Source organism: Moschus berezovskii, chromosome 16 (genome assembly GCF_049115385.1).
Source record: "Moschus berezovskii isolate FMDL1 chromosome 16, NW_MosBer_1.0, whole genome shotgun sequence".
In the NCBI taxonomy this organism is placed as follows: Eukaryota; Metazoa; Chordata; class Mammalia; order Artiodactyla; family Moschidae; genus Moschus; species Moschus berezovskii.
The window spans coordinates 73,716,728-73,731,343 of NC_142475.1; the positions used below are offsets into that span (position 1 = coordinate 73,716,728).

Consider the following 14,616-nt stretch of genomic DNA (forward strand, 5'->3'; position numbering starts at 1 on the left):
AAAAAAATCAACATATTAACTATTATGTGAACATATTAGTTCACATGGAGGGTGAAAGAATTTTTGCTATGAACAGCATTATTCAAACACTATATAGCATTCGTCAAGTTTGGTTTAGTTTTTCAAATGTATATGGGGAAATTCTTGAAAAGATTCAAAGTATAAAAATGATAAAAAAGATAAAAAACGAAGATGAACTATTAACCATTTATTTAGTCAGGGTCACACACAAAATCTCATTTATTTATTCCATTTTATAGATGGAGACACTAAGATTCAGAAACTGAAGAGGCTGCCCAAGCTCACAGAGCTGCTGAGAAGCAGTAAACAGTCTTTATCCATGTTTTATTGATAGAATATTTCTGCTCAGTTTTGCAGAATGGAGGTAGTTTCTGTTTTAGTATAAAAGCGAACTGAGGGACTGTGTACTTCCACATCAACTCAACAGACCAAGCAGCTGATAAGCCAACACAAGAGGTATGATATGGAATATGTGGGAATTAAGAAACGTGTATGACATGGGAGAGAGAGCATGCACTTTGGAGTCAGAAAGATCTGGGCTCAAATTCCAGCTTGGCCAGTTACTAGCTGTGTGATGTGTCAATCAGTCCACCTTTCTTCACTGTAAAGTAGAGCCTTCCTCATGGATATAATTGTTCAGATTCACTGAGTTATACCCCTAGAAAAGGCCCCATATGTTCAAATATGCGTGTGTGCATGCTAAGTCACTTCAGTCGTGTCTGACTCTGTGAGATACTATGGACGGTAGCCCACCAGGCTCCTGTGTTCATGGGGATTCTCCAGGAAAGAATATTGGAGTGGGTTCCATGCCCTCCTCCAGGGGATCTTCCCAACCCGAGGATCCAACCAGCATCTCTTATGTCTCTTGCACTGGGAGGCAGTTCTTTAACCCTAGCGCCACCTGGGAAGCCCATGTTCAAATATACTGCTTGTATATTTACATTTTTCACCATACTGTACTCTTTTTAAGGGAACCAGAAGAAAAGGTCTTTCAAGACTCAATTAAGGAATAAGTATATGAGTACACACACTTTTAAAAACTGATGATTACTATAAGTAAGTAGATGAGACCAGAGTTCTCTGCAGTGCAGTTCAGTTCAGTTTAGCCACCCAGTTGTTTCCGATTCTGGGACCCAATGGACTGCAGCACGCCAGGCCTCCCTGTCCCTCCCATCTCCCGTAGTTTGCCCAAGATCACGGCTATCACATCGGTGATGCTGTCCAACCATCTCATCCTCTGACATCCTCTTCTCCTTCTGCAGTGGTGCTAAACACAGTGTCCACTTCAAAAAAGTGTACACAGCATGGATATTAATGCTATTTCTGACTTCAATTTATTGTTTCTACCTACTGCTTCTCCTCAGCCTGCTGTGGTAGGGAGGATAAACCCCTCTCCCCCTTCAAGATACACACACTTTAATCAATCCCCAGAACCTATGGGTATGCTACCCTACAAGGCAAGGGGGCCCACGCAGATGTGATTAAGATTACAGACCTCGAGATGAGGAGATTATCCTCGATTATCCAGGTAAACCCAATCTAATTATGTAAGTCTTTACAAGCAGAAAACCTTTCCCGGCTTCAGTGAGAGACTGGATGACTCAAGAAGAGTCAGAAACACGTGACACAGAAGGACCTGGCCCACTGTTGCTTTGAAGATGAAGGAAGGGGGCCCTGGGCCAAATCATGGGACTAGGTGGGGAGACTTGGGGAGACTCGGGAAGCCAGGAACCGATGACACCAGCAAAAAAACGGAGACAACAGCACGGAACTATTCCGCCAACAACCTGAATGAGCACCGACCTTCCAGAAGGGAACCCAACCTGCCAAGAACTTGATAGCGCAGTGAGACACACATCGGACTTCTGACATGTACTGCCATGTACATGAACTTATGCACAACTTCGGAACTCTAAAATAATCGATTTGCACTGCTGGAGCTGCTAAGAATATGGTGGTTTTTTATGCTAGCAACATAAACTAATACACTCTCTCTTACTTGCATTTAAAACTGTAGAAAATTTGTATGTAAGTGCCCTTAAATCCTTCTTGAAAGGAGAAATAAACTGGTCAATGTGTGCAGCCTAACCAGCAGAGGCTACCTAGTACACTTTCATCATGTTCTGAGGCACTTACTCTGTGCCTTCAAGAACTTCACTCATCATCCATCAACATTCATTTCCTTCTTTTTTCCCTCAGATTGGACCAGAAACACAGTAACAGTCAGCTACCCCTGAAAATGGCAACACTTTCAAGAAAGAACTGGAGAAACTCAGAGGTACATCATAGCTCTGAAAAGTAAAAGAGCTTGTGGGAGAGAAGAAATAGTTGTCCCAAAGGACACAGCTCAGTTTCTTCATCTATGAAACGGTTACTTCACACAAACCAGTTAAAGCATTAAAAGCTTTCGAAACTGTGTATGAACTGCAAGAACTGTGGAGAATTCCTCCTAAGAATCCACTAGGTAGAGAGTGCCAAAAACTAATGTGATGGAGGTTTCTGTATAAATTACTCAGGATATGCCTCAGTAGTAGTAGTGTTAGTCGCTGAGTCATGTCTGACTCTCTGTGACCCCACAGACTGTAGCCCACCAGGCTCCTCTGTCCATGCACCAAGTAAGAATACCAGAGTGGGTTCCATTCCCTTCTCCAGGGGATCTTCCCAACCCAGGGATTGAACGCAGATATGCCTTAGCAATTACTTAAAGTCCCAGAGAGCAGAAAACCTGACAGTAGAAAAGAATTAATTTTAGAAAAAGTCAGGCAAAAAGGCTCATAACTGACAAGGAGAGGAATGTCACAGTACCACTACAGAGAATGTTTTTTTAAAAAATACAGATGTCCGGGACCCGCTGCAGATCCACTAAAACAGTATCTCCAAGGGTGAGACCCAAGTTGTCTGAGCTGAGGAACATTGCAGGCATTAAGAAGGGTGACTATGAGTGTATGACAGCAGAGGGAACCCTGCATCTCTTTGCTGGGTGTCCTTTACTTACAAGTGAGGAATAACAGCTAGAATGTGGAGCATTTTAAAACCTGCAAATGAACGAGACTGATGAAAACAAAGGAGGAAGTGTCACAGAAAATGAAAAGTCAGAGAGAGGGACGGGGGCAGTCAGTATGAGGTTGTATCTTTTGTGGCAAAGGACACAGCCTCCCAGATTGAGGATGAGCACAGAATAACAAAATGGAGCAAGCACAGCTGGGCCAGAGTGAGAGGGAAAAACAGCTGAGCTGGCAAAATTAGTCAAACAGCAAAACGACAGGCTAAGAGGAGGAGCGCTGTCGAGATAACATGGGGGAGGGGGAAAGATAAAGGAGGAAATTAATTTCACGTTGGAGCGGCAGCAGCAATGGAGTGGGGACAAAAAGGACACGAGCACTAGACAGAAGCGTGGGGCATGACTGGAGATGCGGAGGCAGGTTCACCAGGAGTGAAGGAAGGGGAAAGGGATGAGGAACCAGGGCCATGGCCTCTGCGGCGCGAAAGGAAGGCTCAGGAGCAATAGAAATATTAGGGGAAGCAGGCAGCAAATACACTGGCTAGGATGGAAAGGGGAGTCAAAAACCCAGAAGGACAGTAAATAACATGCAGAAAGCGAAAACTTCAAGTAAATTCTGGGTGATGTTAAAAGATATGTTTCAGGAACATAACTCTCTCATTTAATAAAACAACTGAACACATCCAAAAATGGGCAGAACTAGACACTATAGTTTGGGGATGTGTTAAGTGAGACGTCTATGAAAGCAAAGAGTCGGACAGGACTGAGCGACTGAACTGAAGCAAGGACTAATACAGAATTCAGATGAGAGGAAGCCTTGTGGAGACTCAACTGATGAGGCTCTATATTTCTCTCGCATGGGTATTTGATTCAACTCTATTCTTTAAACCGTGTTAACATATAATATGAATTTGTCTTACATGCATGGTATATCTTATGATTTTTTAAAAGTTAATGGAATTTTTCTACCTCCCAACTTCCCAGCTTGTTTTCCTACTGTGTGTTTTCCCACACAGTCTAAAAACTTGCTCATATAATTATATAAAATGATTCGTGTTTCTGGCCTTAGGTTTTGCAACATGAAGCTCCACTTCAGATCGAGTGACTCAAATCACTGAGGGTTAGGCCACTGAATCTTTAAAAGAAAAAAAGAAAAAAAAAACACCAAAAAACCAATACACCAGGTGACTCATAAGAATCTAAAGAAACTCAAATTAGAGTGTCCCGGAGGAAACAGTCTTCCTGCTGTTACAGTTCCAAACCTACAGAGAATCAAATGCTGTTCTTTCCCAGAATGCTCTGGAATTTAGGATTTAGCCCCTGCCCTTTCTCTAAGTAATTTCAAACTTTCGACCTCAAGTCTCCCCTATCCTAATACATACACACACAAACACCAGCCAACTTGATCTTGCAATCAACTCTAAATTTCTCACTCTTTCCTTCTCTTTCACATGCAAAGTCTTCAATAAAATGGCCCATGGTACAGCTCTGTTTTCAACTTCCCAGTATCACAGGGAGGTCTGGCGTGCTGCAGTCCATGGAGACACAAAGTCAGACAACAACGAATATACCTACGTTTTAAAAACATCAATGACTGAGCTACAAACATGTACTTGCAATTATCTACTAGATATTTCCCCTTTGCCCACCTGGCAAATCAAGTATTATCTTCCAGGTAGAGCCCTGCAGCACCTCCCCCAAGAGCCCACCCACTTATCTATTAAACATATCTGATACTGAATGCCTACCCTCACTTTTAAAAGAAAGTCAAAAAAAAAAAAAAAAGGTCAAAAACATTCCAAACAAACAAAAAGATTAAGACGCTGTAGTAAAGGTGACCAGAAAGTACAAACTTCTAGCTATAAGTCCTGGGGATGTAATGTACAGCATGATGAATATAGTCATCAACACTGTTAAGGAACAGCTGAAAGTTAGGAGAGTATATCTTAAAAGGTATCATCACAAGGAAAAAAAAATTTTTTTCTAGCTATGTGTGGTGATGGATGTTAACGAAACTTATTGTGGTAATCATTTCGCAACATATTTATTTACCAAATCATTAGGCTGTGTGCCTGCAACTAAAACAGTGTTATGTATCACTCATATCTCAAATAAAAAAATACATTCAAATGTTAGGATAACGTGCGTTCAGGCTTGTCTTGTTTATTTCGACTCCACTGACTGTACCCACCAGGCTTCTCTGTCCATGGAATTCTCCAGGCAGGAATACTGGAGTGGGTTGTCATTCCCTTCTCCAGGGGATCTTCCCGACCCAGGAACTGAACCCAGGTCTCCTGCATTGCAGGCAGATTCTTTAATGACTAAGCTACGAGGGAATCCCTTCTGATACATTTGGCCTTAAAAGTTTTTAAGCAAAAAACAGGCAAACCGAACCATGGGGGTGGTTAAAGAAAGAAAGAAGAGAGGAGGGAATAGTACAAGGAGCTAGGGAAGGGTAGGGCTTGTTATCACCCTGAGAGAATGAATGAATGAACAGGAGCTGCGAAGATAAGAAAAAACTCTGACCTGACTTTCACTTTGGCTTGAGTGGGGTTTTGGGGAGTGGAGCCCAGAAGAAAGGGTATTTCAGATGGAACACAACTAGGTTTGTCTTTCTGTGTACCAAGATGAGAGGCAGGAAACGAGAAGGAGGGTAGAGATGAGATTAAACGGGAGGCAGATGCCAGAATTTAGAAGCAACAATTATAGGTTTATTACAATTTTTTTCTCCTTCTGCATTTGATAATTATCTGCTTATGATATTAGTCCAGGCTTGTTAAAAACCAATTTCCACTTTATATCTAGGTCTAAATGACACATTTTCCTAAATGATTTTTCAGGAATAAGACACTATCCATGAAAAATTTTAAAGTTATATTTTAACTGCACCTGGCCACATAGTAAGAAAAAAAACAATTCAGCAGCATCATGATCATGTGCAGTGTTTTCATATCTGTCCTTACTTTATCTCACAATGGGGGGGCACGCTAGATTGCTTCAATAGGTAGGAAAACTGAAAATCAGGAAAAGGAGTGATTTTCTTCACTTTAAAAATGCATGTTTTCCACACTACGATGTAAAAAAAAAATGAGGATGGATCTCCCACTATTGATTTACTATCACACTTGTGTGTGGGGGGCTACATTAAGTGGGTCTACTTTGAATTAAGAAAAGGTGGTAAAGGGGTCTGGTCAAAGTTGATATAAATAGAAAGTGGCAGAACTCGGCTAAAATATTCTTCTCTCAAGTTATCAATGTATACTAATAGGAACATCATGGCCTGTTAGGCTATTCTTTCATTAATGTAATTAAGTATCCCGGGCCTACATTCTACTAAGCTCTTCCTGGCATACAAAACCACGCAAAAACACCTTTTCTGCCCACAAGAAGTATGTAATCAAACACAAATGCGCACCCAAGTTATCTACAAAACAGTCAGGAATTAATACATAGGGGGATATATCCAGATAAGGAGGTGTAGTCACTTCCAGTTGGGATACCAGGAATGCCTAACACATTAGAAGAACTTAATAAACGTTGACTATGAAACCATTATGGAAGAGTCTAGTCAAACTTTGAGGACAGACAAATTTGGACAGAGAGGCACTCCAAACAGAGGGAGCAACAGTGACCAGGTAAAAGCCCAGGGCCTCACTGGCAGGAGGAAAGCAGGGACTAGTGAACAGTGGGAAAGAAGACCAAAGTGGGAAATAATGCTGAGATGTGGAAGTCCCTGAAGGTCAAACAAACAAATGTAAATGGAGGAATGGCCTCCTAAGAGCCCTGTTTGCGGAAGATTAATCTGATAGTTACTGGAGTGGGGAGAAAGTGACGCAGTGGACAGTCTACTGTCAAGTGTACCTGAACCAGGTGGTAACAGTAGCCATGGCAAGCATGAATGTCTTCCCTCTGAACTACCTGGACATTGTTTTGGCATGAGGGCAAATTCCAAAAGAACCCAGCACCAACTTCCTAGTATTTGAAGCCCCACTACTCCCAGCACACTCTTCACCCACAGTAGATGTTTGGTAGGTAAGCTGGAAGAGAGAAACCTGCAAAGGCTAATTTCAACTGTCACTACTGCTGATGTCCATAATCGCCCTTCTACTTCCCAAACCCATTCGTATTATATTGTGAATTTCCTCTTCCAATCTCACTGTTACAACCTAAATTAAAATGTACCAGTAGGCTTCGAAACCCCACTTCCTTCAGCATTTTAAAAAGTATATAAATTTGCTACTGAGCATGTGCAAAACACTGCTTTATCCAGGATTTCGGATAGAGAACCATCAAGTTTCGACCGCGCACGCCAAAAAACATTGCTGAAACACTGTATTTACAGCAGAAAATCTTTCTTTTAGGCAGCAATCAACATGCCTCTCGTGTTACTTATTCAACCTGACATATCGCGAGTAAAACCACAAGCTGCCGCTTACATTTCCAAAGTTGTGCAAAGGGTCCAAAGTTGTGCAAGAGTCATCACTGAAATCAGACTCTGGTATATTAATAGTTGTAACACCTGAACACGTCTTAGTTTTATTATTAGAGTCACAGTAATGCCAAAAAATCCATAAATAATTTAAAAAATGTATTTTCAATAAGTTTGACTACTTTATCTGCAAAATACACTGGGATGTCATTTTCAGTGAAAAATAGCTGTATGTCTTTCTGCTTCAAATGAACATTAGGACACCTGATTAACTGGCAGTTGTGGGCCTGGATTTCATGTATCGGAAAATAAGCCAGTGTCCCCAACACGCACACGCACCCGAGAGCACTGAACGGCCTTGCATTACTATCAAATAAGGCCAATATACACGTGGCCAAAGTCGACAGAGACAGAACTCTTCCGTGCTTTAATCACCTCGAAAAGCATTTCCCAGGCGTCAAGTAATGGGATGTTACTTATTCTGACTTGGCAGTTGAGAGTGATAAAAATACATATATACACACACGCATATATCCTTTTTTTTTTTTTTAAAGTCTCCTTCTCAGCTAGCTGTCTCACGCCGGGGAGCGCTTTGCCCAGGCCGTAGCAGATGTGAACGGGTCGGAGAAGGTGGGATATGTCAGGGAAGCCAAGACCCTCCTTCCATCCCCTTCTGCTCTCCCCGGGCCCCCCTTTTCCTTTCTCGGGGGCGGCGGCGAGGCCCAAGGTGAGAGGCTCCGGGCAAGGCGTGCAACCCTCAGAGCCAGGCCGGCTCCCCTGCCATCTACTCCCCTGACCGGGCGGTGAAACGGCTGCCGCGGCCCCCGGCTGCAGGCCCGGCCCGGGCCGGGGGCGGCGGGCCAGGCCGCGGCCGCTCGCAGTGCCCACGTCACCAGCTCCAGCACTGCGGAAATGGAGCGGCGGGGAGGCGCCCGGCGGCGACCGAGCCCGCGCCGCAGCCCGGCGCCGTTTGCCCCTCGGCCCCGGCCCCCGGGCCGCCGCCTCCCGCCCGGTCGGCCGCCGCGCCCCGGGCCTCACCTGTGTCGCCGATGATGATGTACTTGAAGAGATAGGCGTACGCCATGGCCGCGGCCGCTCGGTGCCAGGGCACACGGCTCCTCCTCCTGCCGCCGCTCCTCCTCCTCCGCGCCCCTCACCCCGGCGCCACTCGGCCTCGAAAAGCCAGGCCCCGCCCGCCGCCGCCGCCGCCGCCGCCGCCGCCGCCAGCCGCCGGGAGTGAGGGGCCGAGGGGAAGCTGGACAAACTGACACCAACCGAGCCGAGGGAGACAGCGCCCGGCCGAGCACACTCGAACAATAACAGCCGCCGCGGCTCCTCCGCCCCGCCTCCGCGCCGACCCGGAAGTGCTGCGGCCGCCGGCGCCGCCGGAGGAAAGGGGAGGAGCCCTGCACGCCGGCCGCGCCCCGCCCCGCTGGCCGGAGCCCCGCCCAACCGGAGCCCCGCCCCCGCTGAAGCCCCGCCCAGCGCCGCGCCTATCCGGCCGCGCCCGTCCTCTCCGTTCACCCAGAGACGGGAGAGGCCGGGCGCCGCCGGCGGCCGGGAGACGCTAGGGGAGGGGAGGGGCCGTGTGGCTCCGTCGCCGCGACGCGCGTGGGGCCGCGTCCTTCCGCTCTGCGGCGGGGACGCGGGGTACGTGGTGGAAGGCGGAGGTCGCGTTCGGCGCTGGGCCTGCCCTGGGCTCGTGACCAGGGGTTTGAAAATGATGGAGCCGCTGGGACGGCGGGCGGCGGGGAGGGGTTGGAGGGCGAGGGTATTTCTGCGCTGGGGGACGGGGCTTTGACAGTGAAAATAATGGAAGAGTAAATCTGAAACCCTAAATCAGGGAATGTGAGGGGAACCTTGGTGTACCCCTGCGGTGGAATACTGCGTCGTCTTAATTAAAAGGAAAAGAAAAGAAAGTCTGTCTTCTGCCAAGTAAAAATAAGGCCCAGGACTCAATCTATAAATATATACTTATGCTATATATATTTATAGATATAGCTATTTTATGTAATAAGTGATATATATGTATATAAGCTGTATTGTTATGCAAATAAAGGTAACTTTTTAATATTGTGTAGAAAAATGACAGGAATACACTTAAATACCCTTATGTACATAGTCTGAAAGGACACAACTGGGACCAAGGGTCGGAGGGGATATAGTTGGGGGGAGATATACTTTTCACTGAATTTTTCGAGTGCAAGTTTGGATTTTATCAGTGCTCATGAATTACCTATTGAAAAATGCACTCAAAAGAACACAATGACATCTTCATTCAACTAACACCAAGTACATACTATATTTCCTGCACTGCTGGGCATTGGAACTAAAAGCAGAGTCTGTTCTAAAAGAGCACAGATTCTGGAAGAGGAGATGGAGAACCGGATAGTTCAGAATAGGTTGTCTAAAGTAGATGGTCTCTGAACTAGACATATGAAGTATGAGTAAGAGTTTGTCAAAAGGACAAAAAGGTCGGGAAGGGAACTGAAATTTAGGCGCAAGAAACAATGTTCAGAGGTCCTGAATCTGTTGAGGGAATTCAAAGTTGCCTAAGGGAGCTCATTTGCTAACCCATGGCCTCTGACCTTGGCAGTGGAAGGAGAGTTGTTAGGGCAGAAGTGACTGGGAGACAGTGGCCCTGGTTCCTGTTGCCTAATACTTTCCTCTCCCTTTTGAAATTTGTCATTCTACTGCCACCTTCATGCGGGGCTGGCAGTGGTTGGCTGGTATGTGGTTGAATGGCCTTTCCAAACATCAGCTCAGAGGGATTTTTCTTCAGTGTTTGGAAGTGATTTTCAGAGATAGCATACAAAAATTTGACATGAAAAATTACCAGGCATTTCATAACCTGGTTCACTTATCTTTGGTTTGGGAGGTGGGAGAGACTCCCTGCCTGAGTCCTCCAGAATTTCAAAGGTCATTTTGTCCCTCCCATCTGAGTGCTTTCACTCAAATCTTTCCTGATGACAGACACCTAGAAAGTCCCCTCCTTCCAGAAGAGACTCAGTTCCCTGCTGTTCCCCAAAGTATGTTCTTTATCCATAGTCTGCACAAAACCACTTTGAGGATGTTACAAAGGACTAGCATCCTTACAATCAAAAGCATTTCCATGCAGTTACAGGAAGTGAGCAGTGGGAAAAGTCACTGGTGTCAGGTCATGCGGGAGCTACCAGGGGTTGGTAGCTGGGTAGTTGGCATGCAGCAGTTTACCCAGTGGACACAAGGGGAACTGGGAAAAGAAAGGTCAGAATTGCATCTGTAAAAGGAATTATAGAAAGGGTATGTATGGAGCTATAGAGGCAATGAAGTGTAAAGAGAAGGATTCGGGAAACCTGCCTTTGACCCTGGCCCTACCACAAACAGACAGAATGATTGTGACAAATCTTTTGGCTTCCTAGAGAGTTTTGATGCACTTATCAATAAAGTGATCAAGTTACCTGAAAGGTCTGTTCCAAGTCTGAAGTCCTTCAATTTTATGTCTGTCCATCTCCAGATCTAAAGCACCTATAAAGAGGTAGTAATCCTCTCATGAAGATGTCGTGGCCACAGGAATCAAGTGTTTATTGTTCTTCCACAGAACTGAGAGGCATCAGTTTTTCGTTTCAAATTGTAACAATCACTGGCGTTGAAAAGAACAAGGACTAGATTTTCCAAGTCCCTCACTGAGCCTCGGTTTTCTTTTCTGGAAAATGTAAAGAATAATTGCCTCAAAATTATTGGCTTTTCAATTTAGGATCAAATGAGATAATGTATATGATGGTATTTTGTTAATTCTGAAAAATATATGTTTAATATGAGAAGTATGTATTTTTCAGAATTAACAAAATACCTTCGTATACATTATCTCATTTGATCCTAAATTGAAATGGGAAATAGATGGGGAAATAGTGGAAACAGTGGCAGACTTTATTTTGGGGGGCTCCAAAATCACTGCGGATGCTGATTGCAGCCATGAAATTAAAAGACGCTTACTCCTTGGAAGGAAAGTTATGACCAACCTAGATAGTATATTAAAAAGCAGAGACATTACTTTGCCAACCAAGGTCCATCTAGTCAAGGCTATGGTTTTTCCCGTGGTCCTGTATGGATGTGAGAGTTGGACTGTGAAGAAAGCTGATCGCCGAAGAATTGATGCTTTTGAACTGTGGTGCTGAAGAAGACTCTTGAGAGTCCCTTCTACTGCAAGGAGATCCAACCAGTCCATTTTAAAGTTGATCAGTCCTGGGTGTTCATTCTGGAAGGACTGATGCTGAAGCTGAAACTCCAGCACTTTGGCCACCTCATGCGACGAGTTGACTCACTGGAAAAGACTCTGATGCTGGGAGGGATTGGGGGCAGGAGGAGAAGGGGACGACAGAGAATGAGATGGCTGGATGGCATCACCGACTCTATGGACACGAGTTTGAGTGAACTCCGGGAGTTGGTGATGGAGGGAGGCCTGGCGTGCTGTGATTCATGGGGTCGCAAAGAGTCGGACACGACTGAGCGACTGAACTGAACTGAATATGAGAAACCCTTAGTGCTGCATAATTTTTAAAAATTACCTTGAGGAAGTAGAGGCCTTATCAGTATACAAATTCATGTTATAAAATCAACTCCACTTCTGTCTCTCTAGTTTATGTCTCTACTTTTATTTTTTTCTATGTGTAATTCATATTTTTTATTTTCTCTAAGCCTATACGCTATCTTGAATTCTCTTTGAAATAATATAGAGTATAAATAAAAACCACACAAACTTCATCTAAAACATTTTATTTAGTCCCCAAAATCCAAAGACATTTTTCAAGAAAAATTTCATAGGTAAAAATGATAGAAATAAACCTTTCTTCCCTTAAATTGTAGGATACTTCCAAGGATTTTCCATTCAGTTTATTTTCAGCTATTTCACTCCCCTGAGGATGAATTCTGATAACCTCATCTCTCAGTCTTACATCACACGTGGTCTGAAGATCATGACTGTGAAATTTAAAGATAGTCTACATTCTCCACGGTCTCCTTGTTCAAATTTCCACAACATTTTTAAGTAGAGCATTATATTAGAATTTTGAATTTGCTCTTCCCAATGAAACTTTTCATGTGTTTAAACTTTCTCTGGTTTTGATGGCTCTCAGACTGTGGGAAGAGAGGTAGGGGGGAATGGGATAGGAGAAGAGTGGTTTGGAATACTGTCATCATAGGTTTTTACTTTGGTTTCCATGGTTTCCTTGGATAGCCCTTGATGGCGCTCTGGGAGCCCTGTGATCCTTGTGAAATGGTATGCACAATGTTGTATGTATTTGCATATATGTAATTTTATGGGAGAGATCCCTGCATGAGTCCATGACCCAGAAATAATTAAGAACCACAGTGAAATGCTTTCAGCCATTTCTAAACACCATGCCAGAACTAATTTTCCTGCAAATACTAGTAAGCTCAGTACCAGTTTTGGAGGACGAAAGAATTAGGTTCAAATCCTGAATTTACCTCCTATCAGTTGAGTGACCTTGGATAAATTACTAAACTCTCTAAGCCTCAGATTCCTCATGAAATGACACCAGTGCCGTGTCTAGCAAAGTGTCAAGATCGAAGGAGACACTAAGTCAACATTGAAGTCATTTCTGCCTTCCCTTCACCCTCTGCCTGTCCTTCACCTCCAACTTGTCACTAAGAACTGTAGGGGTTAAATAAACCCAACAAAGACACTGCCTGGAAGAAGATTAGAGTCTCTTTGTGCTAAGTCATGGGTAGTTTTGGCTTGATGAAGGCTAACGGGAGAGGTACAGTGTTATCTTAGAGGACAGAATTTTGTTCTGGGAAATAAGGGTAGATTTTACAGGAGAGCCATCTAAACTGAACCTCAAAGGACGTTATCTTTCATGGTTACTGCTTTAAACCTAATCATTCTAAATGCTTCAACAGCCCTCTCCACTGTACTTCATTCACCTTACCCATCTCATCAGCCATTTATATTCTTGCAAGGTCACACACTCAGTACTCCCTATCTTGCTTTTCTACTTGTGACCTATTTCTGACCACTAGTCAAAGCCGAAGATGACTGTTTTCTCTCTTCCATTCCATTCTGCTCCTTCTTCAAAGGTTTACTTGAAGAGTCAAAATGGAATGATTGCAAATTCACATCCTTAATCAAAGTGTGTGCAGGTGAGTGAAGAAACTTTCTTTTATATGTTGTTGTTTCTCAGTTGCTTGGTCATATCTGACTCTTTGCGACCCCATGTACTGCAGCACACCCGGCTTCCCTGTCTTTCACCATCTCTTGCTCAAACTTTGTATGTAGGTTAATTTTTTTAATCAGTGGATGTAACATTAATGATAGAACGGGATCTATGTAGGTGTGTGAATGAGAGAAACAGTGAATATTAGAATAATAATAAGCTCATTTTATAAAATCATGGTTTAAAAATATTACATAAGCTATTTTGAATTAATACAAAATTTAAAAGCAAATTAAAAACCAAAATTGTGTTCTTAAATTACCCACTTTTCTAAGTCCTTAACAGTGGCCTGGGGAAAGGCCCTATATTGGATTTCAGAAGGTCTAAATTATAGTCTTTCTTGCCACCAACAAGCTGACCCTGAGAATTTTTGTCATATACTCAATAGAAATGCTAATTCCAGTTGCTAATAGAATTGCTGGGAGGTAGATGTGAGGGAACCCTGAGAAGTACGTTTTTCCTGGTAGAAAGTCTATATACCAAATCTCAGTTGAATGATTTTCTGCAAATGTATCTAAGTACGTTAGAAGACTGACCCTTGCAGAACCGCATTAATGTCAGCAATATTTTACTCTCTGCATTGCTGGGTTTTGTCAGCAGAGACTAGACCATGCAGTTACTTCAAACCCTTCCCTCCACTTACCCTTGCCGTGTTCTATGTCCTGTGTTTATTGGTTCAGTTCAGTTCAGTTCAGTCGCTCAGTCGTGTCCGACTCTCCGCGACCCCATGAATCACAGCATGCCAGGCCTCCCTGTCCATTACCAACTCCCGGAGTTCACTCAAACTCATGTCCACAGAGTCGGTGATGCCATCCAGCCATCTCATTCTCCGTCGTCCCCTTCTCCTCCCGCCCCCAACCTTTCCCAGCATCAGAGTCTTTTCCAGTGAGTCAACTCGTCGCATGAGGTGGCGAGAGTACTGCAGCTTCAGCTTTAGCATCAGTCCCTCC

At 44.0% G+C, this 14,616-nt stretch overlaps 1 protein-coding gene across 1 annotated transcript in view; it reads right to left on the reverse strand.

The window, feature by feature from the left end:
- RAB2A (RAB2A, member RAS oncogene family) overlaps positions 1 to 8,661 on the reverse strand; it is a 73,820-nt gene extending 65,159 nt beyond the window's left edge. Inside the window, exon 1 of the mRNA XM_055431579.2 lies at positions 8,490 to 8,661. Coding sequence (XP_055287554.1) covers positions 8,490 to 8,535 — 46 coding nt within the window. The 5' untranslated portion in view covers positions 8,536 to 8,661. The remainder of the gene's footprint in view (positions 1 to 8,489) is intronic.
- Positions 8,662 to 14,616: the final 5,955 nt, after the last annotated feature.